Source organism: Drosophila erecta, unplaced genomic scaffold, assembly GCF_003286155.1.
Source record: "Drosophila erecta strain 14021-0224.00,06,07 unplaced genomic scaffold, DereRS2 tig00000000-arrow-pilon, whole genome shotgun sequence".
NCBI lineage: Eukaryota > Metazoa > Arthropoda > Insecta > Diptera > Drosophilidae > Drosophila > Drosophila erecta.
In genome coordinates this window covers 13,490,714-13,518,652 of record NW_020825194.1, presented here as the reverse complement: position 1 = coordinate 13,518,652, position 27,939 = coordinate 13,490,714, and the positions used below count along the sequence as shown (strand labels likewise).

General features: G+C 43.2%; 7 protein-coding genes across 11 annotated transcripts; 5 read left to right on the top strand and 2 right to left on the bottom strand.

The window, feature by feature from the left end:
• Positions 1–13: 13 nt before the first annotated feature.
• Positions 14–1,285, bottom strand: LOC6551761. Its single transcript, XM_001980609.3, has 5 exons — positions 1,064–1,285; positions 877–1,012; positions 642–795; positions 394–580; positions 14–325 (listed from the first exon to the last, which is right to left on the bottom strand). The coding sequence occupies exons 1-5, from the start codon at positions 1,156–1,158 to the stop codon at positions 112–114; spliced, it is 786 nt and encodes a 261-aa protein (XP_001980645.1). The 5' UTR covers positions 1,159–1,285; the 3' UTR covers positions 14–111.
• Positions 1,286–3,451: 2,166 nt separating this feature from the next.
• Positions 3,452–12,670, top strand: LOC6551762 (protein anoxia up-regulated). 4 transcript variants are annotated; one of them, XM_001980610.3, is made up of 7 exons: positions 3,452–3,687; positions 7,665–7,691; positions 8,248–8,739; positions 8,873–8,985; positions 9,392–9,522; positions 11,517–11,718; positions 11,781–12,670. In XM_001980610.3, exons 1-7 carry the CDS (start codon positions 3,613–3,615, stop codon positions 12,595–12,597), a joined length of 1,857 nt encoding a protein of 618 aa, XP_001980646.2. In that variant the 5' UTR covers positions 3,452–3,612; the 3' UTR covers positions 12,598–12,670. The 4 variants fall into 4 exon arrangements, with proteins under 4 accessions (XP_001980646.2, XP_015009935.1, XP_015009936.1 ...); XM_015154449.2 differs by lacking the exons at positions 11,517–11,718; positions 11,781–12,670 and adding exons at positions 9,654–9,821; positions 10,412–10,952; XM_015154450.2 differs by lacking the exons at positions 7,665–7,691; positions 8,248–8,739; positions 8,873–8,985; ... (1 more) ...; positions 11,517–11,718; positions 11,781–12,670 and adding an exon at positions 5,756–7,493.
• A 360-nt stretch (positions 12,671–13,030) lies between these two features.
• Positions 13,031–14,205, top strand: LOC6551763 (general transcription factor IIF subunit 2). Its single transcript, XM_001980611.3, has 2 exons — positions 13,031–13,666; positions 13,731–14,205. The coding sequence occupies exons 1-2, from the start codon at positions 13,130–13,132 to the stop codon at positions 14,025–14,027; spliced, it is 834 nt and encodes a 277-aa protein (XP_001980647.1). The 5' UTR covers positions 13,031–13,129; the 3' UTR covers positions 14,028–14,205.
• A 336-nt stretch (positions 14,206–14,541) lies between these two features.
• LOC6551764 lies at positions 14,542–20,005 on the bottom strand. 2 transcript variants are annotated; one of them, XM_001980612.3, is made up of 9 exons: positions 19,584–20,005; positions 19,180–19,361; positions 18,530–18,732; positions 16,840–17,861; positions 16,418–16,677; positions 16,216–16,351; positions 15,625–16,160; positions 15,374–15,568; positions 14,542–15,304 (listed from the first exon to the last, which is right to left on the bottom strand). In XM_001980612.3, the coding sequence occupies exons 1-9, from the start codon at positions 19,609–19,611 to the stop codon at positions 14,912–14,914; spliced, it is 2,955 nt and encodes a 984-aa protein (XP_001980648.2). In that variant the 5' UTR covers positions 19,612–20,005; the 3' UTR covers positions 14,542–14,911. The 2 variants fall into 2 exon arrangements, with proteins under 2 accessions (XP_001980648.2, XP_026839649.1); XM_026983848.1 differs by having other exon boundaries at positions 16,418–16,641.
• A 267-nt stretch (positions 20,006–20,272) lies between these two features.
• LOC6551765 (mediator of RNA polymerase II transcription subunit 7) lies at positions 20,273–21,248 on the top strand. Its single transcript, XM_001980613.3, has 2 exons — positions 20,273–20,704; positions 20,776–21,248. Exons 1-2 carry the CDS (start codon positions 20,375–20,377, stop codon positions 21,106–21,108), a joined length of 663 nt encoding a protein of 220 aa, XP_001980649.1. The 5' UTR covers positions 20,273–20,374; the 3' UTR covers positions 21,109–21,248.
• A 524-nt stretch (positions 21,249–21,772) lies between these two features.
• Positions 21,773–24,650, top strand: LOC6551766 (synaptic vesicle glycoprotein 2B). Its single transcript, XM_001980614.3, has 9 exons — positions 21,773–22,023; positions 22,346–22,781; positions 22,839–23,017; positions 23,077–23,258; positions 23,320–23,706; positions 23,950–24,067; positions 24,124–24,283; positions 24,341–24,468; positions 24,535–24,650. The coding sequence occupies exons 1-9, from the start codon at positions 21,978–21,980 to the stop codon at positions 24,588–24,590; spliced, it is 1,692 nt and encodes a 563-aa protein (XP_001980650.1). The 5' UTR covers positions 21,773–21,977; the 3' UTR covers positions 24,591–24,650.
• Positions 24,651–25,513: 863 nt separating this feature from the next.
• Positions 25,514–27,789, top strand: LOC6551966 (synaptic vesicle glycoprotein 2A). The gene is made up of 9 exons (XM_001980615.3): positions 25,514–25,956; positions 26,024–26,202; positions 26,261–26,442; positions 26,496–26,695; positions 26,750–26,906; positions 26,968–27,082; positions 27,249–27,408; positions 27,461–27,588; positions 27,652–27,789. Exons 1-9 carry the CDS (start codon positions 25,565–25,567, stop codon positions 27,705–27,707), a joined length of 1,569 nt encoding a protein of 522 aa, XP_001980651.1. The 5' UTR covers positions 25,514–25,564; the 3' UTR covers positions 27,708–27,789.
• The last annotated feature ends 150 nt before the right edge of the window (positions 27,790–27,939 follow it).

Sequence of the window (27,939 nt, the reverse complement as noted above, 5' to 3'; positions counted from 1 at the left end):
ATAACAAGTTGAATAAAGATAACACAATGGAGTTTATTGATATGTGAAGAAAATATTTGGTTGTATGCGTATGGAAACCAATCTTTTTGACATTTAAGATAACAACATTAACTAAACCTTCTTTTCCCGGGAAATTCCACTTGATTTTCCTTTTCCTTGTGGGGTTTTCTTTGGCATCAGCTTCATTAGAATATCAGTAGCTGATTTACTGTCCAGTGGACAATTGGAGTACACTTCTTCACAGGCTCTATCGTTGGCTCGCTTTCCATGCTCCAATGCCTCCTTTATGGCCGTTCCATCGAGGAGGTAATCCACCAGGGCATTTCTAGAAATAAGTGAATCAAAAGCAAATATAAGCTGTTAAGTGCCTTGAAGATAAAGGGTTGCAATTACTCCGCCAGCATATGAATAAATTCGTCCATCTGGTCTGAGGATCCGGTCTTCATATTATATTCCGTAGAGCGCACATAACCACACACAGCACGCTGCATGCAACTCGTAGAGTCAATATTGTTCTGACCCAAAACATCGTCAATCTTGTTTATCATGCTGCTCAGAGGTGTTAGGTCGCTGTCCTCGCCTGCAAATGACCCGAAATTAACTTTGTTCTGCTACATTACTTCTACACCTATTGCACTTACTGCGGCCATATCCGCCATAACCACCATGGAAGGCGGATAGGATCTTGGGAATCAGTATGATGGCGCCAATGCCCACGAGAGTGCCCAGGACAACGCCGCCCAGGTCCAGTTTTATGGGATTGTAGGCGGATAGTCCAGTGCCGCCAGGATAACCCTGGGTAAGTATGGTTCAAAGATCAATGTAATTTTAGTAGCCATTTAGCATGAGATGGGGGTTCCGATGTTGCTCACGCACATTTAGGGATCCGTAGCCAGTGGTATAGCCCAGGCGTTCCAGTCTGTCCTTTGTGGAAGCTGCCTGTGGTTCACTGGGCTGGGTCTTGTTCTCGTTATAGTACGATCTATCCCGCTGCGCCTTATCCGCATAGAACCTGAAGCCACTCCAAATAAGTATCGTACATGGGTCACTGTAAGTCACTTACTTGTGGCTATCTTCGTATTTGGGGATCGCACTTGCGTAGGTCAGCACCACCAGCACTCCCAGCAGCTGCAGTATGACAATGTAATTTCTGTTCATGGTGCTCTTTTAAGAGGATATCCTTTGGGGCTTTAGGTAATTTAGTAATAGTCCTTTGAGGGTTTTACGGTGGCTCCAACGCGTCGTTCGCTCTGCTCGAAACTAATATTTCCAGCGGCAGCAACTCCACTATTTATAGGAGTTGCCCCAAAAATGCGTGCAATTTGTTCAAATTACAAAATGTCAAGCAACGTGCGGATTTGAATGCCGTTTATGCGAGTATTTGGGAAAAAGTGAGGAAAGAAAAGCATTCTAGCAAGACGAATGAACAGGTGTTTGTAACCATATAGGCACTTATGTCCCCACACAGACGCACAGTAAACCCCCCCGAAGAAAACCATTCATTGTACTTATGTCGCTGTAATGCGCAATTTTCATTGCATACTCAATTATTTAACGAAATTATCGCAGACACAAAAAAAGGCAACCACGCTGGCTGGGCGGATAAATTGAGCAGCCATGCATCTGAAACCAAAAGTCGTATATCTATGTACTCCAATGGATCAAAATCGCGACTCGGGACCGGAGACACATGGAAGTGTTTGCACCTGCGCCACTTGCATCATTATGAGGGGCACCCGACCAAGGAATTTCTGGTATTAAGTCACTGACTTCTTGCCGCTCGTTTTCCGTCTATATTCAAACGGGTCTGAATTTATGGGCTTTTGCATTGATATTTATAAAACGTTCATTGCAATTTGCAACTATATGTGTATTGGTTTATAAATTTTGTAAATTAGCCTAATATCAAACATTAAATCAACATTTCAAGAAACCATATTATTTAATTCACTGACTTTTCGACGCTCTTTTGTATATGGTATTTACATTTATTATTTTAGATGCATGTTTTTGAAAATAATCTTTTAAAGATCTTACAGATCTGAAGACTCAACATCAGGGTCACCAGACAATGACCTCCATATTTCATCACACATTAAAATAATTAATGAATTATGAGTACTTTAACGGACCATTAGTAAACTTTTCCAAGTTGCATACTTAAAGTAATAACATTTAATAGGCGATTTATGAAGATCAACAAATGTTGTGCAACCTTACCATTTCAATCCATGAAGAGTTGTTGAGAAGTTGCTATTCTTGAATCCTTTTGGCCAATTTATTTTCTGCTAATTTTTCAATGTCTATTTACACCTAATTAATACAAAGACAACATTAAATTCCAAGTCAGTGCTCAATGACATTTTTGTACGCCGATTAGGCTGACTTGGCAGCCTTGAAATTACGAGTCATTCATTGCCTCTCGTTAAGGTTAATGTCATAAAGAATTTGCTTTTTTGAATTTCTGCCATGGTTTTGTTTATGTACAAGCAAACACCTACACATTCGATTTAATACGAGTATGTGGGTATAGGATGATGTGCAGTTTATTTATATGTTCACGAATACATGTTTCCGATCTTATTGTAAGATGGTATGAGTAATCTGGCCTCAAACTGTTGGAAAACAACATTTATTTTTATCTTATTTTCATTTTTGTATTTTCTTAATAATTTATATCCAGAAATTTGCGTGGAGAGCTCTGTGTCCGGTCCACAGGTGATACCCACTGACCATAAATTGCTCTCAGGATTTTAATTTCACGCCTTATTTGCTTTAAAAAATGCCTAGACTATGCAGCTCGTTCTATCAGTTTTAGGTAATTAGTCTTTGAACAATGATGATGATTTGAACGCTGATGTTTTGAATGGTGATGATTTGAACGCTAATGATTTGAATGATGGGAGCACGATTTAGATATAGAACGTTATTACTGCCTACATGTAATCATATTGCTAAAAGCCAATTGAACTTAAAAATCGTGCAATTGCCGCTTTCAATATTTGCTCATTATATTGAAAATATGTACCAGAATTATTAATAAATAAACAGCAAAATGTTTTGATGCTTATCGATCCATATTTAGCCTTTTCCAAAAGGGCCACTTTCTCCCATCATCAGATGCCATCATCAATTATCGTGATATCCGACGCTAAATCGAAATTCTAAACTAATCTGAAATATTCTGGAAGCAATCCGTGACGTTTGTTTTCGAAGAAAAGGGCTCCAAATCCTGGGAGCACTAGACGCTGTACATTGGTATATAGGCTTTTCCGAACGCAACTGTATGAAAAGTGCTGGCTTTATGTAAACAGAATTCGCTCGCTCTTTTGCGAGGAGAGATGTCAATGTTTCTTAATTCCAAAAATAAGTTTATTTGGGAGATGGACAGAGAAAGAGGTATGGGCCGAGCGTGCGAGAGAGCGGGATCGAAGGCTGTGAAAATTTTGAAAATCAAAAAATTATAAGCAAGTGCTCCGTGCGATTCTCAGGCAGATCAACTCGAACGGGCGTCAAGTGAACAACACGCAACGACGATATATCCGAACCAAAATCCAACGAACAATTCTATCTGAAAACTCTCTGAAAGCATCCAAATCTAAAAATCGCAACATGGTTTACGAAAGTGGATTTACGACCCGCAGAACCTACTCCTCGAGGCCGGTGACTACTTCCTACGCAGTTACGGTAAGCCCTTCGAAATAGAACTTTTTACTTGACATACGGTAGTGTGGTTTTCCTCGATTTAAATCTGTGAAATATATCTGTGCGTACAGTTGCCAAACTGAAACTGAAAACTCCAGCGGTTCAACAAGTAACCTGTGAATGCGAAACGCTGCGGATAAATTTGACAAATTTGAAAGCAGTTAGCAACTAGCAGTTAGCAGTTAGTTAATGGCTGATCGAATCTGTAGTCACAAGAATTCAGTTTTAAGCGCTTGTGTCCCACTTGCTGTACTCAATGGTTTCATTCTGACAAGCGAGCAGATTACTTGAGAAATTGAAACACGTTTGAATGTAAAGTGTCTACCAATTATGAATATCGTATCGAACTTGCAGTACCTAACTAGCTGGTCTTTCACTACAGAATGTCCTTGTGCTCAAAGATATTATGGTTTATGATCACCTAGATGTTCTGCACATCATGTATATAGCATTTTCAGGTTGAGTGTAAACATTTGTGTAGTAATTCATACATAAACCTATTTCTAACAATTTAATAACTCTCACACAATGGTTGTATGTAAGCGTACTATACTGAATACTATGCGTGAATTATGTGCATACACAGTCTATGCAAAATAAAATCAGACCGAAATAATAAATATGTGACAAAATTTTCTGACAAAATGATGCGAGTGTGAAAGATTGAAATTTTTGCGAGATCGTGGGAATTGAATCTTCAGCAAATTTATTGCCGCGCGATGATCTTCATATCTCTTTCGGATATACGTGTTTACTCATCTCCCAAATATAAAACGCGAATACATTTTAAGAACTCAACTCAGAATTCGGCGGAGGCCGTACATTTTCCTCTCTATCTATTTTATTATTATTTACAAAATTCCGAGGTCCGTCTGGTCTGCTGGTCTGCTGGTCTGGTGGTCTGGTGCCCAAAAATGTTTAGAATATATATGGGCGAGTGGAATTCCAAACACATGCGAATTCTCGATGAAACTCATACGGAGCCAGCTCTCTCGATAATTTGCTTTTGTACGGGCCGTGGTTTCTGCTTTTTGTATGTGTAATACTATATGCGCGCGCATTTCGCTCTTTGCTGGTCCTAAAAATATCTTTCCGATTTCCATAATATATTCAAATAAACCGATGCCATGGCAAGAAACTACAACAAAATAACGCAAAATATTCGAAAATTAGAAGATAAATGCTTAAGAGGAACAACAAAATGCCCATTTTCCGACAGTCTAATGGGATGATAATCCACAGCAAGGATATATATGTACGCCGAATCCCCAAGAGATCCATCTTGTCCGGACACTTTTTGTGTACCATGCATATACATTTGGACAGGCACTCGCTGTTTATAATTTATAGTGATAATTTTATGATTTGATGAATGAAAGCGGCAATCTCTGTGCAGCTACATTTTATCGAGATTTGATTAAGGTATTCGGATAGAGTGCAGGATAACTTGCTTAAATGATAAATAACTTAGCTAAATTGCTGTAAATATATATACGTTTGCTGTTTGTGTTCCATCTTAATGCTCCCATTGCACATTACTCACAACCACACTACGTCGTATCAATATGCATATGTACATATGTGTATTCAGACTGGGGTGGACCTTTTGGAAAAACGAAATTAAATTTTCATTGCTGAATTTCAATAGAAAACAGTTAAGTAGGCAAGCTTTTTGCAGCCCAGCCCCGCTGGCAACGTTGCGTATGCGTAATATCAGTTTAAGTCTTCTGCAAACCAAAAGATGGAGGTCCACCCTAGGGCTCAGACACATGTGTAGCTATGCATCTTGCGTCATAATGTAAGGATGTTCGATGTTGTTGGATACAGCTTGACCCACCCAGTCCAGCGATCTGATACCAAACTCAACCACTGCCCCAACGAAGCTGTATATAAATGACCCGCCCGCGCACTGTATGTACATATATCTTAGACCCAACGCACCGCCCAGTTGAGATCCCCGTTGGCTGCACCACCTAACCACTGAGCCACAGCTTAATACCCGGCTGACCCAGAAATTAAAAACAAACTTGTGGACTTTTGGGCATTGCAGAGAACGAAGAGAACACCAATTGACTGGGAGAAAGTTCCGTTCGTGCCGCGGCCGTCGCTCATCTCGGATCCGGTGACCGCCTTCGGAGTGCGGCGTCCCGATCTCGAGCGGCGCCAGCGGTCGATCCTCGATCCGATCAATCGGGCCTCCATCAAGCCCGACTACAAGCTGGCCTACGAGCCCATTGAGCCGTACGTCTCCACACGGGACAAGAACCGGACGCGTATCCTGGGCATGGTGCGCCAGCACATCGACACCGTGGAGGCGGGCGGCAATACCGCCGGCCGCACCTTCCGCGACAGTCTGGACGCCCAGCTGCCGCGACTCCATCGCGCCGCCTCCGAATCCTTGCCAGTTCGCCGGGAGACCTACCGCAACGAGAGGTCGGGCGCGATGGTCACCAAGTACTCCTACTAGGGGAGCGACCTACTCACCCAAACCGATAACCCGAACCCAATCGAAACCTAGTCGAACGAATCTAAGTCGTATCTAAGGACCCATAACTAACTGAAACAGACAGAAAAAAAACTGAAAAAGCATTCAAAATATTGATAGGCCTACATCTAGTCTAGCCATAGTCCATTAAATCCTGTGTTAACCCACTAAACACTGTACAAGTTTTTATCCTACACAGAGAAAAAGAACAAGTAATAGCTATTCTGTGCTGAATTCGATCAGCACTCAACATTGTAATCGAAATATTTCCAATTTAGATGTACGTAGTATAGAAATTGTTTGAGATTCCATCTAGAAGGCGCCAGTGCTTTTTTCTCTGTGTACCCATGTATCTAACGTTTCATCCATAGACTCATAGCATTCTTTGTGTGTATAGACGGTTGCATTAAGCTCTTAACTCTAAAGTAAAACAGTTCGAACATGTTTCAATTTCCCCGATTGAGTCGCCTTGCGTTCTTTGGCCATTTGCATACAGCAGTTCGTGGAGCAGCAGAAGCAAGTTCTATCCCTTACCTCTAAATGATGCTTGTGCTGCCAATGCCAATGCCGAAACCAAAACCAAACCAAACCAAACCAAACCTTATCTCTATATCACTATCAAATCGGAATTTATAGACTCCACGCTTAGACCTGTGCACGGACCGACCGGGCTCGCACCGCAGCCGGGCCGCCTCGGACTACTCGTACACCTCGAAGTCGTCCGTGGAGAAGAGCAGCTACGACTCGAGCAACCCGCACTCGTACCGCCCGGAGCGCTCCACGTACACGTCGACCGTGGAGAAGACGTCACGCAGCGGTCCCGGCGGCTCGTACAACTACAGCACAGAGCGGACCAGCACCACTGGCGCCGGACCCGGCGGCTACAGCTATTCCTCGACCACCAGCGGCAACCTGCCCGGCGGCACCAAGTACCGCCACTTCTCCTACCACGTGTAGGATGCACTGCGCCAATGGATCGGCGTCGGCTGCGTCCACGGCTTTGAATGTTATGGTGCCCACTAATACGTCATTGTTCTGAATATATATAACTATATACATTTTGCAAATAATCCACTTAACCCGCTAACCTTGAGTGCCGATATATACATATATATACGATGTTTTCGATGATGATGTACTTTCGTTTTGACTTGGACTAATCACCACTAATGACCAAATAGTTTCGCATATAGACTAGATTAACTGAACAAGATCAACAATTTCTGTGTGTATTTGCAACCCTCAAGAAGTCATGTTAAAACATATTTGTGATACAATAAAATAAACACGGTCTTATCTCAAATGAACGTAGCATTATATTTTTTGAAATGAGCATACATAGAGGTCGATACGATATTCATACTGAAGACACAAAGTAGGATAAGCCAATCTACACCGTTTCTGTCAAGAAATATGAGAGTTGTCAGCTCTTTTGAACCAAAACTTGAATTGCCGTATTTTGTATTACTTTCAGTACCCTTCGGTCGAGAAAGTAACTCGTGTAAGTATTTGGCTTTCATCCTTATCGCCTACATCGCTTGTCATCCATCTTTCTATGGTTTACTATTCTTTTCTATTGACTATTATCACACTGTTCAATCACATCCATCACATCATCGTCACTGGAAGAGCAGACTCGGTTAGTAGTAAGCCCTCACATCATAGTCTTACTTAGTTTATATCGCTAGAGAACCCATTTGATCACAGTTTGGATTATTCTGAGTAAATCCCACCTTCCCAAGTCTTAATAAAGTTCAATAATCGGAAAGTAGAGAGCATTTTCGAGATGCATTATTCATGCATTATCATTTCATACATACTCATTCATATAATCATATTCGGGTTGTAAAGTCGACTACTTCCATAACTGATCTAAACATCCAACATAAAGCAGGCAAAACTCCCTAAATGGAGAGATCACGAACATTTGGTTTACGTTTCTGTTTCTAGTTATGTTCATATTTATTTTCTCTGCCTTCTCATTTCGCTAATCAAATCAAAATCACCGAACCTTGCGATTTCGATGTTATCTTAATGCTGAATCCACTGCCAAACAGGTGTACAAGTCGAGTTACCCCATCTACTCGAGCTACTCGGTGCCCCGCCGCGTCTACGGCGCAACCCGGGTGGTGACCTCGCCCATCCGCGTGGTGACCTCACCCGCCCGCGTGGTGTCCCGCGTCATACACTCACCATCGCCTGTTCGCGTTGTCCGCACGACGACCCGAGTGATTTCATCGCCGGAGCGCACCACCTACTCCTACTCCACGCCATCGACCTACTACAGCCCCACCTACTTGCCATCGACCTACACTTCGACCTACATCCCGACATCGTACACCACGTACACGCCGTCCTACGCCTACAGCCCGACCACGATCACCCGGGTGTATGCCCCCCGCAGTTCGCTGTCGCCGCTGAGGATCACCTCCTCGCCGGTGAGGGTCATCACCAGCCCGGTACGCGCTGTGCCCTCCTATCTGAAGAGGCTGCCGCCTGGTTACGGTGCCCGCGCCCTGACCAATTACCTCAATACCGAACCCTTTGCCGTAAGTTGGTCCAGCATACTTAGCACGTTGCTTTCGTAGACACACAGAACCTGGAGTAGTGTTGTTCTGGGCCCTCGCCTCCAAACGTTTTATTTCGATTTGGCCCCACTTTAACTTTGAATCGACATTACAGACCTTCTCTGAGGAAACAAGCCGGATTCGCAACCGCGCGCAATCTCTGATTCGTGACTTGCACACTCCCGTGGTGCGCCGTGCACGTAGCTGCACTCCCTTCCCCGTCACTGGGTAAGTAGGGGTCATAGGCACCTAATGGGCATCCTCTAGCACACCCTAAGCACATTCCACTCCAATGAGGACACTTTTAGAACCAAAAATAGATACAATACCACCTACATGGATGCAATTATATATGTTTATGTATGTACTTGGGACCGATTTGGCGCACATTCTTGAAACTAGAAGGCCCTTGGCATAGAAAATAATCGCATTCGTTCCACTCTTCATTTCTGTGCTGAGATTGCGCATACGACATGTGGGCCTGCATATTTTGGGGGCAATGATATGACAGATAAATTTGATGTGCTAAAAATAGCAATTGGAGACCCTTAATGACATTCTGTAGACTGTGTTAGGTATCTGCTAGATCTGCTATGTACGAGTATAATATATGCATGTGTATATATGTTTCTAGTTACACCTATGAGCCGGCTTCCCAACTGGCTCTGGATGCCTATGTGGCCCGCGTCACCAATCCTGTCCGTCATATTGCCAAGGAAGTTCACAATATTTCGCACTACCCGAGGCCAGCAGTGAAATATGTTGGTAAGTTGCGTTTCGAAATGCCAATGTAAGACAACTGCACTATGTATTCTGTTCACCACTGTGGTTAGATAACTTAAATGTATAGCAAATGGTTATTAAATTCCATTCTTTAAACAATTAAATAACAAAAGGTAAAAGTCATCTTGCATCAGTAAGGATTTGCGGTGACAAGGCCTATAATGTTAGAAGTCCGTTGTACGATACGGACAAAGTTCGAACTGATATTAACCTCTTGTCCTGGTACCTTAGACACCCGACTTGGAAGAATGATAAGAAATCCCAAGGTCCTTTGAAGGAAGGTAAGTACTGTTCGTGTTGTTACATTGCGCTTGAATATGACACCTGTATATATGTATCACTCAAGCATAAATGTAATAGATGTTTGCGCCAAACGATTACCATTCATTTAGAGATGCATATTTAAGGACAAGGATGTGCACTTTAATTTTATTTATTAAATTACAATTTGTTCAATTTTTGTTACCATCCTGATTCAAAAAGAATAAATCTGCGAAAAGCACTTCTCTCTTCACAATCCCAAATCAATCAATATATAAAATAATTAATCAGCATTACCTAAAATACAATTTTATCTTGTTTATGAGCACCAGCCGCTTCAAATCCAAATTGTAGATTGGCTTGGATCCGCATCAGTTCGCAATTCTTCGTACTCGCCTTGTCCAATAATTTTTTTTCAGTATATTCCTCCAATTACTATAGTTATTATTAACGTACAACGTTTGTTATTTCGAGATAAGAGGTGCTTTAGAATATAAATTAAATAATTCATTTGTAACTAACTTACATATTTGGTTGCTGCATCCTGAATTGTTCAGTTCATTGTATTTCACTAACGTTATACGTTTTATGATTGATTGATTCTTTCCAGTTGAAGCTGTTGAAGTTGAGGCCTAAATGATAACATGCCTGATTTTTGTATGGACATACACTTCTCTTTCTTAAATAAACCAATCTAAAAGACTTTCTTTTGCGTGGTAGACAATTAGCCGATATCTACAAGATGAACAATTGATATCGACACACTCTGGCGCTTTCACTACTCAGACTAATATTTACACAAGTCAGATCAAAACAGCTTTCAAGATCGAAATAATGAAGAATTAAACAAATTCAGCGCATCACTTGTGATACTAACATTTTTCATGTGACTCACCAAAATGTAGATACTTATTCATTCTCTTTCAATTTGTTGTAGTTTAAGTAAAAAGCTGACTTTTAAATTATATATTTTCATGATCACTGATTACGAACTATTAAATACTTCATGTGCATAATTTTTGGCATTTAAGATATGTACGTCAGCGCGAATTTTGTTAACCAATGTTATGTTCATGCATATGTAAACACATTTTAGGGATAGTTACTTACAAATATGTATCAATATATTAATTTGTAAATACTGATCTAAACGCAACTCTTTCCTTGTGGGGTCGAATTCAGTGGGGGTTAATATGGATTAGAAAGTGGCTACCGTCCTATTTTGGTATATGATATTTTGTATATCGGGCCTGATTTAATTAGATCTGCCCACATTTTTGTACATAGCGATGACTAATGGATTGTTGCAGAACTTTAATAATGAATGACGCAAATATACACAGTACAACACTTCGAGATCTTAGCTTACTTCATATACTCTTTTTTGCATTTTGAGATGTATATATGTATGTATGCTTAACCCATTAACCACATTTTGGTTCAATTCTTCATACCCAGAACTTTTTAAAAACTCCCATTAATGCCACACAATACTCTAAAACATTGGCGTCTACTGTATCTGCAATTTTCCTTGCCTCGTCTATAAGCAAACCAACAATCGCCGAACCCAGTAGTAAGTATTGTAAGTATAAGTATAATGTATTCGACATAGCCGAGTGAACAACAAAGTGAAGGATATTTATTGTAAAAGAAAAATAAAATACAAATGCTTACGCACTTTGGTAAGGGTTCTTCTGACAAGCATTACATTTCAGATGCCGAGTTGGATCCTAACCGTCCATCTAGAAAATTTTCTGCCCCTAGGCCCCTGGAGGATCCCCTCGATGTGGAGGCCAAGGAGAAGCAGCGTCTGCGCCAGGAGCGTCTTCTAACCGTCAACGAAGAGGCTCTCGACGAGGTGGACTTGGAGAAGAAGCGTGCCCAGAAAGCCGATGAAGCCAAGCGCAGGGAAGAGAGGTGGGTGCTTCCTATACAAGCTTTAAAGGACCTTTCTTATTGTACCTTTAATATTTCTAAAGGGCTCTGAAGGAGGAGAGGGAACGTCTGACAGCTGAGGCCGAGAAGCAGGCTGCTGCCAAGGCCAAAAAGGCGGCCGAGGAAGCCGCCAAGATCGCTGCCGAAGAGGCTCTCCTGGCCGAAGCTGCCGCCCAAAAAGCTGCCGAAGAAGCTGCCCTAAAAGCCGCTGAAGAAGCTGCCCAGAAAGCTGCCGATGAAGCGCGTCTAGCCGAGGAGGCTGCCGCCCAAAAGGCCGCCGAGGAAGCTGCCCAAAAAGCTGCCGAAGAAGCTCGCCTAGCAGAGGAGGCTGCCGCCCAAAAGGCCGCCGAGGAAGCTGCCCAAAAGGCTGCTGAAGAAGCCGCTCTAAAGGCAGCCGAAGAGGCTCGACTGGCTGAAGAAGCCGCCCAAAAGGCAGCTGAAGAAGCCGCACTGAGGGCTGTAGAGGAGGCTCGTGCCGCCGAAGAAGCTGCCCAAAAGGCCGCCGAAGAGGCTCGTGTCGCTGAAGAGGCTCGTCTGGAGGAGGAGCAGCGGGTGCGTGAGCAGGAGCTGGAGCGCCTGGCGGAGATCGAGAAGGAGAGTGAGGGAGAACTTGCTCGCCAGGCCGCCGAGCTGGCCGAGATTGCCCGCCAGGAATCCGAGCTTGCCGCCCAGGAACTGCAGGCCATCCAAAAGAACGAGAACGAGGCCAGTGAGCCTGTGGTCGAGGAGCCCGTCACGCCCATTGAGGAACAGGAACCGATCATCGAGCTCGGCTCTAATGTTACCCCCACTGGTGGCAACAGCTACGAGGAGGAACTCGATGAGGAAGTCGAGGAGGAGGACGAGGAAGAGGAGGAGTAATAGATTCTACACAATCATCATGCTGTCAACCTAATTTAAAAAGAAAAAATATAATAAAAATAATATAAAACCATTTTTACGGGGCAATGGGGTGAATAATCAAATATTAGGTGTCACATAAATTCATAAATTCATCGTAAATCAACAAAATGTGTTCTAAATTTAGAGCCATTATAAATTTGCTGAATAAATCAAAATTAAGATACCATATTATTTCCAAAGCATTTCATTGAAATAATCATTTCTTTTGTTTTAAAGATCCTCTTAACTATATCCAATTATAAGATCCCCATTTAATTCGGACATAAAAATAGTTTTTTTCGTTATTTTCATTGGACATTTTCAAACTTCGCGCCTACCAATAGTATAAAGAATAAATACCAAAAGAAAAATACCGCGGTATACTAAACTAGCATTGTGTCGAAACTGTTGCTTTGACCCCACTATTCTGCGGCACAACAACAACAAGCAAAGCCGAAAACGGTACAAGTGGCTTTGCAAATTTGTGTTAAATATTTTATAGGCAAACAGAATGTCGAAGGACGATAAGGAAAAGACGCAGATCATCGACAAGGACCTGGACCTGTCCAACGCAGGGCGAGGCGTGTGGCTGGTGAAAGTGCCCAAGTACATCGCCCAGAAATGGGAGAAGGCGCCGACGAACATGGACGTGGGCAAGCTCCGGATAAACAAGACACCTGGCCAGAAGGCCCAGGTCTCGCTTTCCCTCACGCCCGCCGTTTTGGCTCTGGATCCCGAGGAGAAAATACCCACGGAGCATGTCCTGGACGTGTCGCAGGTGACCAAGCAGACGCTGGGCGTATTCTCGCACATGGCTCCGTCCGATGGCAAGGAGAACTCGACTTCTTCGGCGGCACAGCCGGATAACGAAAAGTTGTATATGGAGGGCAGAATTGTGCAGAAGCTAGAGTGCCGACCCATAGCCGACAATTGCTACATGAAGCTGAAACTGGAGTCCATACGCAAGGCATCGGAGCCACAGCGGCGAGTGCAGCCGATCGACAAGATCGTCCAGAACTTTAAGCCCGTGAAAGACCATGCACACAACGTGAGAACAACTATAAACTCGATTTCAGTCTTATATATATATATATATTCCTCTATTCCTGCAGATTGAATATCGGGAGCGCAAGAAGGCCGAAGGCAAGAAGGCGCGCGATGACAAGAATGCCGTGATGGACATGCTCTTCCACGCATTCGAGAAGCATCAATATTATAACATCAAGGATCTGGTCAAGATCACCAACCAGCCGATTAGCTATCTGAAGGAGATTCTCAAGGATGTGTGCGACTACAACATGAAGAACCCACACAAAAACATGTGGGAGTTGAAGAAGGAGTATCGCCACTACAAGACTGAAGAGAAGAAAGAGGAGGAGCACAAGTCAGGCAGCAGCGATTCTGAATAGCATTAGGAGATTCGTCTACTTACTTTCATTAAAACAAATTTAAGTGATTGCATGGTTCCGTTTTATACCTTAAGAACTACACCTTATAATTACGAAAAAACATTATATCTTAAACTGCTTGTAAATAGACACTAGCTTGCACTCTGGTAAATACATACATATATACACTTTATTCTTATTTAGCTTGAACTTTATCCTGTCAGAAATTTTCTTATTTATATACTTTTGTACAGAACGAGATCAGGTACTTGAAATTAGTACTATCAGCTCATGAGGATTTCCAAAATCACATGCGTCGTCAATCAAAAAGCCAATTGTCTATTTTTTGTTCTAAATTAAAGGAGGTATAGAGTTAAATTTTTAGGAAACCATAGAAAAATATAAGGATACTAAACAAATGTATTCGTAGGTAGAGTAAAATAAATCAAAAATGTTCAAAAGAAATAGAAGTAAATAAAATTGTGAAAATTTCAAAATCAAATAAAAGAAAATAAAAAGAGTAACAAACCGAAAAAATGTAAAAGTAAAACTAAAAAGCGGCTTCATGCTTAAGGAAATCGAGCTTAGATAATACTGGTTTACTACTCTAGATGTTGGTTGATACATCAATAAGCTTAAGCTAAATCATTCATTCTATTGCAAGCCTGTTAACAATGGGCAACTAAAACTTACATTTGTACAGAATTGTGGGTAAATAATCTGGCAAGGGCTTAAGTCTACTGCAGCCTCATGATCTTGTTATACTGCTGGGAATAATGCATTGATCTCTGGGCCTGAAAATAATATAGATAAAGATTGAATTCCAAGGAGTCACACAAACTACAATCTACCACTGGGACGCAAGGGATCTACAAACTACGAAGCACATTTAAGACAAAACACAACTACTCATTAAGGCGGGGTGTTGATGCCAATGAAGAGCCCATCGAAGATATCCCCGAGTCGGCATCAGAAGGAGTCTGCCACATCTTTGGGATGGGCTGTATCAATCGCACAGTTTTAGCAAACACCTCGGATAAAGCCACTTCCGCAGATTTTCGTTTTGTAGCTGCAGACGCCGGGTTGCTTTTCCATGTCTTCATATTGTTAGGTGAAACATTTGGCTCTTTACTCCTCGGCGCCGATTGGCCCTTGGCAGCATTTATGTTGCCTACGTCGTCCTCGGGATGGATTTCCATTCGCTTCGTACTCTTTAAATGCATTCGAAACTGAGACATGTCGATGGGCTTACTTTTATCGCGATTTCCAAAATCCAAGGACACGTTTCCGTGGTTTGTCTGCAAAGGGGGCGTGTTAGTATCATGGTTTTTCGGAAAACATCATTTTGATTGAACGCATTAACCTACCAGCACCAGGGAAGCCAGCATATAGCGACACATTATGCTAGGATCCTTGTCAGCCATAACGTCGGCTAACGTGGCTGTTCCGTTGCCCGCCTTGCATATGTCCAACACCTCAGTGCCCAAGTCCCTAATGTTGAAATTTTGCCGTTCATGGGCTGCCTCCAAAGAAGGAGCCAACCGTCTATGCCAGTCTCGGATCTAAACGTATTACGTTAGGATTTTCATTTACCGCTTGCTTTATACGCAATATTTACCATTGAGCTGGAGTCGGGGTTATCCAAATCGTCAATTTCGAAAGGCGAGTCGCAACGTGTTGACTCATCGCAGTCGTTGACTGCTGAGTCGGCATCTGGATTAGGTGTTTCAGCAGGCAAATCCTTTGCAACTGCTTCGTCATTTAAGGTAGCATTTTCCTGAAGGGTTGCAATCTCCAGGTCTGAATTGTCAAGTTCAGTGACGTTTAAAATACAACTGTCTACTGCATTCGGCTCCATTCCTAAATCCACTGTAGTTTCGAATCCGCTTAGAGTTCCGGACGTTTCAGTTACTTCAAGTTGCGAGGAATTTGCAGTATTGTTCTCAGTTTTGGGTTCGGCAGAAGTGTTTAATTCCTCCACCAACGCGTCGCTTGCGCTCACATTATTCAACTTGTCGGTGTGTGCTTCAGTTCCGTCTTCAATCTCAATTTTAACTTCTCCGATGGTGGACACACAACCTGAACCGGCACGCAACTCGTCAATATCAAAGCCCGAGTCAAATGTGGGTCGACGTTGGCGGAAGCCCAGGAAATCTGGCAAAATATGTTACGGTTATGCGAGGTGAGAAAGTATGCCACAGTAACTTACTAAAATCCTCATCAAACTCTAAGCTGCAGGGGGATCCGAGTTCTCTTTCTTTTTGGGGAGCTTCTCGTTGAATCTGTAATATAGCTCTGGGAGTGGGTGTGGCTTTTGGTTGCGCCTCTCGCTTTGCAGGAAGACGCTAAAACACATAAAGCACAGATGCAGGTCAAGATCCAAAAGTAATGTAATGATTTCGAACACTTACTGCTTGCTTGAATAAGTCGAACTCAGTTGGAAGTTTGAAGATACATTTGCGACGCAGGCCTTTAATGGGGAGACCCATAACATTCAGCAGAATGGGATAGCACACCTCCCTTGGAACATTCACTGCCACATCGGCATCCATTTCAATGATCTGAACTGTTTTTGCCTCTTCCGTATTGCTAATCAACTTCATTGTGGGCGACATTTGGCGTTGATCTTCTAAATCTGAAAGAACAACACCCTCATCGTCAAAAGACTGGCCTGCCGTGACAAATGCAATGCAGGGATGCAAGTGTGGGATCAAGTGCCAAAATAAAAGAGTAAAAAGAAACAAATATGTAAGTACTTGAAATCAAGAACAAAAGATTAAAAAAACGCTTATCCTTAATACGCTTGGCGGGCGTTGGATTGCCATTGGTTTACCTGTATGCATTTGGATATCGGAAACGTCTTCCATACCAATCCCTGAATCGATTAACAACATTTCGTCTAGAGTGAGATCTTTTATGGAGGGCAGATCCACTCTCGTGCTGTCCAGGACACTAGACTCATTAATGGCCAATGTGCTGCTCAGCGGCGGATTCTCTACTTGGCTAACGCTTAAGGAGTTTTCTGCCTGGCTGACGCTCAAAGACGACTCCACTTGGCTAACACTTAAAGTAGAGTTCTCCACCTGGCTGCTGTCCATCGTGGTGTTGATGTTGCTGTTATCCTGACTCATGTTCATCGTTTCGCCTAGTCCCGAATCCACTGATATTTGATTTTGCAGGGCATCGGCTGTGGCTAACGACTGGGTGTTGTCAGTCATCACAGATTGGTCCACGTCCATTGCTTCAAGGGGAGCAGTTTCGTCCGTATCAATTGCCAGATTCTCGTCCATGCACACCTTTTTCGCAAGCTCCGCTACCAAGTTGTCCTCCATCAATCTCTTCGCCGGCTCAACCAATCTTCTCGTTCTGACAGTGGCTCCATAGCGGGCTGCTAGCATTTGATTCTCCAGCGCAATATACTCGTCCAGATAATCCTTCGTGGTCATGTGCTCATTAAGAATCTCCGTGGTGTTCAGCTGGTTTGTGTGCACATACTCCTTAATGAGATTCAGCCTTTCGAAGGGAATATCTGGCAGAAGCGTATTGTACCTATGCTCTACGTGATACGTAAACATTTTGTACTGCTTTTTCTCATCCTGGTCGTAGGGATTGTGGGGATCCACAATTGGCGCTTGTCTCCACAGGTTGGGCGGCGTGTGATCCTGATAAAGGTATTCTATTGTCCGATTTCTCGTGCACTTTACAAAGCCCGACATGTTGAAGCGTTTGTCATCCGACATGGTCTTGAACTTTTTCGGTTCCACTGTGAGCAAATAAGGATCTATTTCCTTCTGCGTCAGCTTCTTTGCGCGACGTTTCCGCGGTTCCTCCGGCCTGGGGTCATTGTTCTTCGGTCTGTAAACGTGACACAAAAAAAATTAGTATATCACTAAACGCAGATTTAAAGGGGATAAGCACTTTCTTTAATGGCACAAATGTGAGTTAAGTACTGATTTTTAGGGATCACATAATATAATTAAATCAACTTGTGTTTAATCAAAATACTGGTGTTATCTTTTAAGAACGATTAGACGTTTAACATTTAGGTCACATAATCTTCCTAAATTATTTAATATCTGCTGATAAGAGAGAATTTAAGTGGTCTTGAATGACTTAAAGGTTTAAAATGTAAACATTTTTAATTTAGAATGTGATCTATCACTGAATATCTTCCATGTTTTAAAGTGTATTTTTATGAATGATCTAAACAGTCTACGTTTTTTTCTTCAGTTGTTTGGTTTATTACTCATTTCTTTTTGTACTCTATTTGTTATTTGTTTTTTGCAAGCACAAAAACGTGCTACATATGCATATCATTCATTAACATGTGATTAAACGCCAAGCCGGCTTCTGTGATATTAACGCAAACAAAGCCGAAGATGGGAGCGTAAAGTAAAGCTCGATAAACGGCATTCTGGACTGATAAGAGCCGACGCCCTGTCAGACTCAATAGCGACAATTGGGGAGCACGTGGCTTTGTCGTTCTCCATCTTTCTAACTCTTCTGTTCTAAGTTCAACTTACGCACTACTTCCGCCGGGCGTCTCCTTCTGCGACTCCGATGTGAGCAGGGCTTCGATCTGGTGCTCCACCACCTGGTACATGTACTCCACACGGTCTCCATAGATCTTGCCGCAGTACTGGAGGGCACTTCCCGCGGCCACGATGGCTGATCTACGGGAGACATAATTGTGTCCTAAGCAGTGCCGCAGTAGCTCCTCAATATACTGTAAAGATAAATCTATTATAGGATCTGATGGTGTTTACTATAAGTTAAATAACAATTTCTTTTGTGAAGATCATAGCTCTTGGCCAACTGTTTTAAGTAAGTTGTGACTTACGAGGCATAACTATTTTAAACATGTTTGAAAATATACAGAAACTAGTTCTGCGGCATTTTCAAAGTGATTTATAGTTGGAATTTTAGGATATAATGAATAAAAATCATAGTTGAATACATTTTTAAAAGAATTTTGGTTTAAAAAAACTTGAAAATCCATTTCTATAGTTTTCGCATACGTTATGTTGGCTGTGTTAGCTCAAGTTTTAAGTTCAAATACCAGTTTTCGAGGCTTGACTGTACCACTCACGCACATTGCGTCACACTTTTGTCTTGATCTTGCTGTTCCTCGGCGGTTTGGCTTATCTTGATAATACTGTGATTCAACACTCACATATCCTAGTGATATCCGCAGGTCCGTGGAGTAGTCCGTGTTCTTGGAGAGCTCTTCGAGGAGGACGACTAGCGAGGCGAGGTCCTGTTGCTCATCGTAGGCGAGGATGCACTTTGCCACTTGGGTTCCCGGCCGACTTCTGGCTATTTCCACTATCTGCTTCCGCGCTTCGCTCAAGGAGGCTGTGAATTAAAGATAAACCAAATCGATTTAGTGAAACAAAAATCACACACCCAATTGCAGATCCGCTTTTTTGTTTATTTCTGCCCTGCTCCCACACATACACTCACATAGGAGCACCTATACACGCGATATACTGGAAATAGCGCTGACTTAATCAATGGGAAACGAAGATCGCCGCCTGGGGCTCTGCTCCGCTGGTTACCTAAGCTCTAGGTGCTTACCCGCTTCTTCTGGCGATATACGCTCCATGGCTAACTAGATGACACTACAAGAAGCCCGTTTTAGGTTCGTTTTTGCACGTTTTACTGGCATCATGGGGAGCTCTTCGCACAAACACTGCAAACACGCACGCACGAGGAGTGGGGAAAACAAAATGGTGGAGGCTCGACGCTGCGTATTTGATGGATTGTATTAGTTAGGTCCAGTTATGTTATATTTGTCCTTTGTTTTGTTTTTCATTTCCTTGGCAGGAGTATTGGCGCGAATCGGTGCAGGGACAATTTCCTATTCACCCCAAGATATATGTATTTCTTATTTTGTTTTGCTCTCCGGACGAGTAGCGAATGAGAGAAGAGACGTACAAAAATTGCTACGGCAATGCTGTTAGGGAGCACATGTAGGCATGGTCACCTTTAAGTTATCGGTAGCCGGGCGCGATAGCCGGGCGCGATAGTTGGGTCGTTTAGTATTTTGAAATCGATGAATACCTAATAGTAACCATGAACAGAAATTCTTTTATTTTAAATTGTTCGCTATTATCCATAAACCTAATATGCACAAATTAACAATAATTTAAATAGAAAGTGCACAAAATTCAATATATTTCTGTTTTGCTGTGAAAATTTCGTTTGCTTGAAGACCGGATTCAAATATCTATTTTGGTATTTTTACGAAAACAAAATTTGCTGATAGTGTCATCACTATCGTGATTGATTTGCCTGTCTCAAGTGTCATCACTTCTTCAAAACAAAAATCACTATTATTTTTGTATTTCCGCACTGTTTGTCTTGAAATGTCCAACCAGGAGACCCAGGTTTCCAGCCTGCCGATGCCGCCGGAGCGGTACATCGCCAACTACACGGACGAGAACATCCGTCGCAACCGAGCGCCACGCCCACCTCCGCCGCCCGCGCAGCACGAAGTCTATAGCATGTTTGGCATCCAGTACAACAACGACGAGATGATCCGCAGCTTGGAGTCCCAGAACATCAAGCGACTGATTCCCATCCATTTCGACCGGCGCAAGGAGCTCAAGAAGCTCAACCACTCTCTGTTGGTCAACTTCCTAGATCTCATCGACTTCCTCATCCTGAATCCCGACAGCCCGCGGCGCACAGAAAAGGTGAGAACACCCTAGTCACTTGACCCATCCAAATGTAGCATCTATTGTATTACACCCAATTGAAATCGTAGATTGACGATATCAGCCTGCTGTTTGTGAACATGCATCACCTCCTCAACGAGTTTCGCCCACATCAGGCGAGGGAAACGCTGCGCGTCATGATGGAAATGCAGAAGCGGCAGCGCGTGGAGACCGCAACTCGATTTCAAAAGCACCTGGAACGTGTGCGCGAGATCGTGAATACCGCCTTTTCAGCTCTGCCGGTTCTAGATGATGACGACGAGAGCGGCGGAGCAAAGATTAAGGCGGAGGTGGATCCCTTGGAGGCGAATGCGGCGGCAAAGAATGATCCTAGTTACCAGCATGACCGCATGTTGTGCAAACTGGTGGATGCCATCGAATGAGCTGAGTTGGCAGAAGACTGGACATCGACGCTAGAAATAGTGTCAATCATTGTGAATGGCTTGGAAAGAAGAGCTCCTCATATTTATAACTGCTTTTAGTCTAAGAAATAAAACCCCAATTGTGTGATGAGAATCTTTCACGTCTAATGAGTAATTCATTCACTCGGCATTAATGTGCTAAGTCATCTTTGAGATAACCTTTACACAGATAAGATCCGAGATAAAGGCACCCGTTTAAGCCTCCCACAAATTTCACCATTGAAATTATGTAGTCTCGCGTGGAATAATAATTTCGCCAAATGTCATAAGTCATATAGCTGATAGAACATTTTCTTCTGGATGAGGAGAACAATATAAATGTATATACATATGTACGTATTTCATTGTAAAGGAAAAATGAGCACACATTAAATCTACTAATTTTGTTTAATAAAAATGATTAAAAAGCCCACTTTATTCAAATTGTATTATAAGGGTTTTCCCTAGAGTTGTGGGAACTCACTGTGCCCTTTACGAAGCCCAATGTGGATTTTCTAAACAAACATGGTTTAATATGTTTATTAGCTTTCTTAGATTGTAAAGCCCGCGATAAGAGAGCTGTAGCTGAGTGAATCTTCACATTTATTGAGATAAACTCCGATAAAAGCAGGTGCCATGCGCTCTAGAAGATCATTTCTCGCGCAGCATGCAACTGTGCAAGTCGGCTTAATAAAATATTCTGAAAACCCTTAACTGTGACTGTGAACTTAATTTTTTGAAGAACTTGTGTTTGCGCTTTTTAATTAAGAACTGCAGCGTATTAATTGAACAATAAATATCAAGAGCAAGTCAATTGTGAAAACCTATAGTGGCAAACAGTAATCGCTGAGATGTCGGAAAATAATATTAAAACAGTGAATCCGGAGAAAAGCAAAGGTAAAGCGGTTACAAAAGATTTTGGAACAGAAAAGTCATGGTTAGAGGATAAAGTGTAAAATACCTAATTTAACAAAAGACAGAGCTTTCTTAAAAAGTGAATTGTCTCAAGTTGTGTGATGTAAAAAGTAGCAGCTATAATCAAAATATTAAAATGTATTTATGACAATGAAAAGTAGTTGTAAAATTATGTGATTCCTAATCTGAGTACTTAAACGGCAAAAACAAGTGTGGAAAAGTTCAGATAGTGTTTGTGGGATGAAATTACAGCCCCATGCAATAAGTTAATGTGCGCCCTAAAAAAACCTTCTTATCAATTCAGGGCTGGAAAATGACAAGGATGCGGATGGCAATTCAGATAGTACGGCGGAGGCGGCAGCCACGCCCACCGAAGAAGGTCCTGCCACCTTTGACAAGGCGATCGAGAGTGCTGGCTTCGGAATCTTCAATCTGATGCTGCTGGTCGTCTCCATTCCCGCCCAGAGTGCCGCCATCTTCGAGTCCAGCTCCATGTCCTACATCCTGCCAGTTGCCGAGTGCGATCTTCACCTGACTCTGGAGGACAAAGGTGTGCTGAATGCCGTGGCATACGCGGGCATGACCATCTCGGCCATAGCCTGGGGCTATCTGGCAGATACGAAGGGTCGCAAAAAGATACTCTACTGGGGCTATCTGATCGATGCTGTGTGCGTTTTTGGCAGTGCCTTGAGTCAGAACTTTAGCATGCTGGTGATGTTCAAGTTCCTGGGTGGCTTGGTGTAAGTACTGAGTACTGTTTTCTATAAATTAAGACTTTAATTTCTATTCAATTAAAGGGTTAATGGCCCGGCAGCTGTGCTTTTTACTTATCTGACTGAAATGCACGGATCCAAGCACCGATCTTCCGTTCTGATGATCGTGGGCATGGTGACCTCCACGGCGACGGTTTCACTACCTCTTCTGGCCTGGGGAATCTTTCCCAGAGATTGGGACTTTGAGTTCTGGGGCTTGCAAAGTAAGTTACTTGACAACATGTTAAAGAACGGTGATTTAATCGTTAATTTTTTTTTCCAGTTCACAGCTGGCAGATTTACCTGTTCGTTCTGGGCTTTCCAAGTTTGATCAGTGGATTGATTTTCTGCAGCATGCCAGAGAGTCCGCGATTTTTAATGGCCCAAGGACGCAACGAGGAGGCGCTGCAAGCCTTTAGGCAGATCTACCATGTGAACAGTCGCAAGCCCAAGGATACCTATCCAGTATGAAAATATTTTAAAATTGCTCCAGTGTCAGCTTTTAATTCGAAATGCTTTCTTACAGATAAAAGCTCTTATTCAGGAAGTTCCTGATCGTAAGGCCGCCCAGAACGAGGTGATCTACACCATCGAGGAGAAATCCGGAGAGATGCCCACCAAGCGGCAGTCCCGTACTTTGGCGGAGAGCCTGCGATCCGGGCTGCAGCAGATGAAGCCGTTGGCCAGGAAGCCCTTGGTGGGATTGGCCATTTGCTGCTACGTGATGCAGTTCGGCATCTTCCTGGGCATGAACACCATCCGGCTGTGGCTGCCGCAGCTCTTCGCCTCCATGGCGGAATATGAAGCCCTGCACGCCGGCGACGGATTGGATGCGAGCATGTGCACCATCCTGGAATTCAGTGTCAATCGGACGGCTGAGACCGCCCTAAATTACGACGACGCCTGTTCCGAGGTAGGTATCAGATAATGCTTGGAGATAGCAGATGTAGATCTGGTGTGGATGTGGATCTGTAGATTGGGCTTATCTGACAGCTCACCTAACGCCTAGTCATCGTGATCGTGACGTGGTTATCTCTGCTCACAAAATGCAAGATTACCACAATCGTTCATAATGTGGTACAACTTCCTTCATTTGATTTGATAGTTACATGCAAACTGGAAGTGGCAATTTGTTTGACTTTAATTTCTTTTATAGCCCAAGGTAATATCGATGGACATGTACCTGAATAACATCATTGTTTCGGCCACGGGCTTTGTGGGCTACTTCTTTGCCGGTGGAATCGTGCGGGCTCTGGGTCCAAAACGCATGATGAGTAAGTTGCTCCTGGAACTGTGTATCCTTGGTGATATAACCCTGCCTACCTTGCAGCCTACGGACTGTTTCTGTCGGGCACATTTGGCCTCATGCTCTACTTTTCCGTAAGCAGTCTAATGACACTCATTGTGGCAGCAATCTTCCTTACGATTACGGGAATTGCTGTCTCCTCACTTTTGGGAGCTGTTGTGGCCCTCTTTCCCACACAATTAAGGTGGGTTTTCTATTAATGGCATCGAAATCGTATTAAATGAAAGGTTAACATTTCCAGAACCGTTGTGGTTGCCATTGCCATGATGTGCGGACGCTTTGGAGCCCTCTCCGGAAACTTACTCTTCCCCGTATTCGTTAAAGTCGGCTGTCTGCCTCCATTTATAATGGTCTCCTCAGTGCTGATATGTAAGCTGAAGGTGGTTTGTTCTTCAGTAATTATTTTATTTACATTTTTATCTCATTTTATTGCAGTATCCGGCATCCTGTCAATATCTTTGCCTGATCCAGCCAAGGCAACGTTTACTTAGAGTAAAATAAGAAATACCAATAATAAGACAGTAAAAATATAACTATAATATAACCATTTACTTAGAATCAGATCTGGCGACTCTAGCTTTTGTGTAGTTTTACAAATTAGAGATAACGACTCAACTGGATTAGATAGACGCTCAACCACTATTTATATTTACCTTAAGTAATCAAACCAAATATATCTTTATTGTCCTACAAATCACCATGTTATGAGAGCTCCAATCAAATTACTACCTGCTTAAGCCAGAGAAGGGCAAGTATCGGCGGATCCCTCAAAGGACTCCGCTGGTGGGCAAGGACAATAGTCGGCGGAAGTTGCGACATGCAAATCTCATTAGCACTAATTAAGTGTATCCGGCGGTGCCGAGTTGGGTTGGCATTGGAGTGGGTGGCTGTGTTGGCAGGTGAATTGGCAGGTGAGTGATCAACTACAGATAACATTAACCAAACTTGCAAAGGCCTCAGACGGGCAAAGTGGAAATTAGTGCTGGCTGAATTGACTTTTCGTGGCATCCTTTAAGTGGATGCTCTTTATCCCATTGAGCGCATTAGCGAATCCTGACAACATGAACTTTCACCAAATGTGCACTCAATGTTAATCACTTTGGAGCTGCCTTTAATCTTAAAATACCAGGAATTGCTAATTACTATTGCTGGCATGCTTTTTATTTCTGGAAATACACAAGTAGCTCTCCTAATTGCAGACAGAACATATCTACATCTGGAATAGAAATTGTACTGACAGCAATGATCTAGTGATAATTGGTGGTATGCTTACTTTATTTCATTTTGCCTTCTTATAAAAAGGAATAAGGTATTGCAATTTAGATATTTGAGCATGATTTATTGGGACTGGAAAGTCCCACATGCCACAGTATGTGAAAGTATTCTGGAAATATCCCATTCTGGAAATATCCAGGAGTCTTTCGAGTAATTTTCAAAATTTGCACTACATATATAATTTTCTTAAATGTCGGAGCGAGCAAGGGATAATGCTGAGGAGGCTGCAGATTTCGAGACGGCGATCGCAGAGTGCGGCTTTGGGTTCTTCAACCTCTTCATCCTGTGCAGCGCGGCGCCCTGCCTCACGGCGATGGTCTTCTCGGCCTCGGCGCTGTCCTATGTGATGCCCTCCGCCGAGTGTGACCTTGACCTGAGCATCGTGGACAAGGGCATGCTGCATGCGGTGACCTATGCGGGCATGATCATCTCGGCGGTGCCCTGGGGCTTCATAGCGGACACCATTGGGCGCAGACCCGTCCTCATTGCGGGCGGCTGGCTTGATGGCTTCTTCGTCCTGTGCGCTTCCCTCAGCCAGGACACTGCCCAGCTGATGGCCTTCAAGTTCTTCGATGGATTTATGTAAGCGGGCCACAGGGTATTTTTAGTTTTTGCATGTGCTTATTAATGCTATGAGCTTCCTATCCAGCATCTGCGGTCCATTTGCGGTCGTGGTCAGCTACCTGGCCGAGTTCCATGGCAAAAAGCATCGGCCTTACATCATGCTGTTCGTGGGTCTGTGTGTTTCCATTGGATCGATGATTTTACCCCTGTTCGCCTACGTTCTGCTGCCGGTGCCCATACTTTTCAAGGTCTCCTCCTTGAAGTGTGCGTGAGACTGCTTCGCCTCCTGACCTTAATTACGAACTCTATCTTCCGCCAGCAGTTCGCACCTGGCAGGTCTTCCTGGCGGTCAGCTCGCTGCCCAGTCTGCTCAGTGGTTTCCTGCACATCTTCCTGCCCGAGAGCCCCAAGTTCCTCATGTCTCAGGGAAATTATAAAAAGGCTCTGGTCTCCTTGCAGAGCATCTACAAGCTGAACAAGCGGAAGAGTAGAGAGAGCTACCCGGTACTAACCTTGCTTTTTTCTGCTTTTTAAATAATTCATTATTAATACAACAGATAAAACGACTCACCGATCCCACGCCCGACCGGTCTGATGACCTTGATGGCCCTGGGCGGCCATCAACGCTCAAGGATAGATTTAGTCGGGCCAAGAGCAAGTTCCTCGATGGATTCAAGCAGCTGAAGCCTATGTTTTCCAATCCCTATTTGGCCATTTCACTGCAGGTGTATTGCCTGCACTTCTGCCAGATTATGTGGTAAGTATATCTGAAATATATATTTATGTTTCATACACACATTACATATCCTAGTGTTAACTCGGTGCGCCTGTGGCTGCCACAGATCTTCGCCACGATGAACGCCATGGACTCCTTGGGTGCGAATGATACGAGCATGTGCGCCGTTTTGGACCACAATGCAAATGCGATGTCCATGGATGAGGAGGAGAAGAGGGTGGAGTGCGCTCTAGTGGGTAGGAGATCGCTTGATATGGGTTTCCGGATCTAAAGTAATCATTTCTATCGTGCAGCATCACGACCCGGATAGCTATTTGGATAACATCACGGTAGCTGGAATTAGTCTGGTCGGCTTTCTGGTCATCTTTCCCTTCATGCGGTTCCAAGTGGTCTCGAATCACATACTGAGTGAGTACTGTACTTGTGCTAGGGATGCAAAGCGGGTCTCAAATAATTTAAAATACCACATCACTATGCTGATAACATGATTTATTGCTAGTTTCCAATTCAAAGCCACTCTTTAGAGCCCTTTGCATCGCCATTTAAATTATTTATTTATATGAGCTCCTGGCAGAGGTGTTCCTATTCATCTGCATTTTCCTGGTGGGCAGCCTGTACTTTGTGAAGACTTCGCTGGTGACGATGATAGTTTCCGCCGTTTACCTGACCATGATGGGCATTTGTGCCACTACGATCATTGGAATGTCTGTGGTGATATTTCCCACCCTGATGAGGTTTGATATCCTTAATAATAAATCAAGATTAACATCTGCCTCTATTCGCCAGGACAATGGTTTTGCTACTGATCATGACCTTCGGAAGACTTGGGTCTGTAAGTGGCAATATGTTGCTGCCGGTTTTTATGCAGCTTAGCTGCCTGGCTCCGTTTCTCTGGCTTTGCTCGCTGATGTCAAGTGCGTAGTAATCAACTTAAATCGGTTAACTAATTCTGAGGTAATCCCTATCCCCTTATACAGTTGCCTTTCTGGTTTCGCTGTTCCTAAAAGTCGACGATCAGCAATCGCTTAACTAAACTACCATAATTTGGTCTTGGTTGTAATTAATTGACTCGCTGTCGATGGATTCTGGGAGAATTAATAAAAATAATAACAAACAGTCGACTGTGCGGTTAATTCAAATTAATTACTTTTGAACCACAGGCAATCACATGCCAGACGGTGCTGATTAATTTCTTGAAGCCTTTTGATTGGTGGGGAAAACATACATACATATCTGGCGGTAATTATGCTTTTGCGGTTACCAAT

Bases quoted from the DNA above. Each gene is read 5' to 3' on its own strand.
- LOC6551762 (XM_001980610.3), top strand. From the start codon at position 3,613: ATGGTTTACGAAAGTGGATTTACGACCCGCAGAACCTACTCCTCGAGG. The intron at 8,740-8,872 runs GTAAGTTGGTCC...TCGACATTACAG, and splicing joins TCAATACCGAACCCTTTGCC to ACCTTCTCTGAGGAAACAAG. The intron at 11,719-11,780 runs GTGGGTGCTTCC...ATATTTCTAAAG, and splicing joins GCCAAGCGCAGGGAAGAGAG to GGCTCTGAAGGAGGAGAGGG.
- LOC6551763 (XM_001980611.3), top strand. From the start codon at position 13,130: ATGTCGAAGGACGATAAGGAAAAGACGCAGATCATCGACAAGGACCTG. The intron at 13,667-13,730 runs GTGAGAACAACT...CTATTCCTGCAG, and splicing joins TGAAAGACCATGCACACAAC to ATTGAATATCGGGAGCGCAA.
- LOC6551766 (XM_001980614.3), top strand. From the start codon at position 21,978: ATGTCGGAAAATAATATTAAAACAGTGAATCCGGAGAAAAGCAAAG. The intron at 24,068-24,123 runs GTAAGTTGCTCC...CCTACCTTGCAG, and splicing joins GGGTCCAAAACGCATGATGA to CCTACGGACTGTTTCTGTCG. The intron at 24,469-24,534 runs GTAAGCTGAAGG...ATTTTATTGCAG, and splicing joins GGTCTCCTCAGTGCTGATAT to TATCCGGCATCCTGTCAATA.
- LOC6551761 (XM_001980609.3), bottom strand. From the start codon at position 1,158: ATGAACAGAAATTACATTGTCATACTGCAGCTGCTGGGAGTGCTGGTG. The intron at 1,013-1,063 runs GTAAGTGACTTA...GAGTGGCTTCAG, and splicing joins AAATACGAAGATAGCCACAA to GTTCTATGCGGATAAGGCGC. The intron at 326-393 runs GTAATTGCAACC...ACTTATTTCTAG, and splicing joins TTTATTCATATGCTGGCGGA to AAATGCCCTGGTGGATTACC.
- LOC6551966 (XM_001980615.3), top strand. From the start codon at position 25,565: ATGTCGGAGCGAGCAAGGGATAATGCTGAGGAGGCTGCAGATTTCGAG. The intron at 26,443-26,495 runs GTACTAACCTTG...TTAATACAACAG, and splicing joins AGAGTAGAGAGAGCTACCCG to ATAAAACGACTCACCGATCC. The intron at 26,907-26,967 runs GTGGGTAGGAGA...TCTATCGTGCAG, and splicing joins AGAGGGTGGAGTGCGCTCTA to CATCACGACCCGGATAGCTA.
- LOC6551764 (XM_001980612.3), bottom strand. From the start codon at position 19,611: ATGGAGCGTATATCGCCAGAAGAAGCGG. The intron at 17,862-18,529 runs GTAAGTTGAACT...TCACGTTTACAG, and splicing joins ACGCCCGGCGGAAGTAGTGC to ACCGAAGAACAATGACCCCA. The intron at 16,678-16,839 runs GTAAACCAATGG...TTGTCACGGCAG, and splicing joins CGATATCCAAATGCATACAG to GCCAGTCTTTTGACGATGAG.
- LOC6551765 (XM_001980613.3), top strand. From the start codon at position 20,375: ATGTCCAACCAGGAGACCCAGGTTTCCAGCCTGCCGATGCCGCCGGAG. The intron at 20,705-20,775 runs GTGAGAACACCC...TTGAAATCGTAG, and splicing joins GCCCGCGGCGCACAGAAAAG to ATTGACGATATCAGCCTGCT.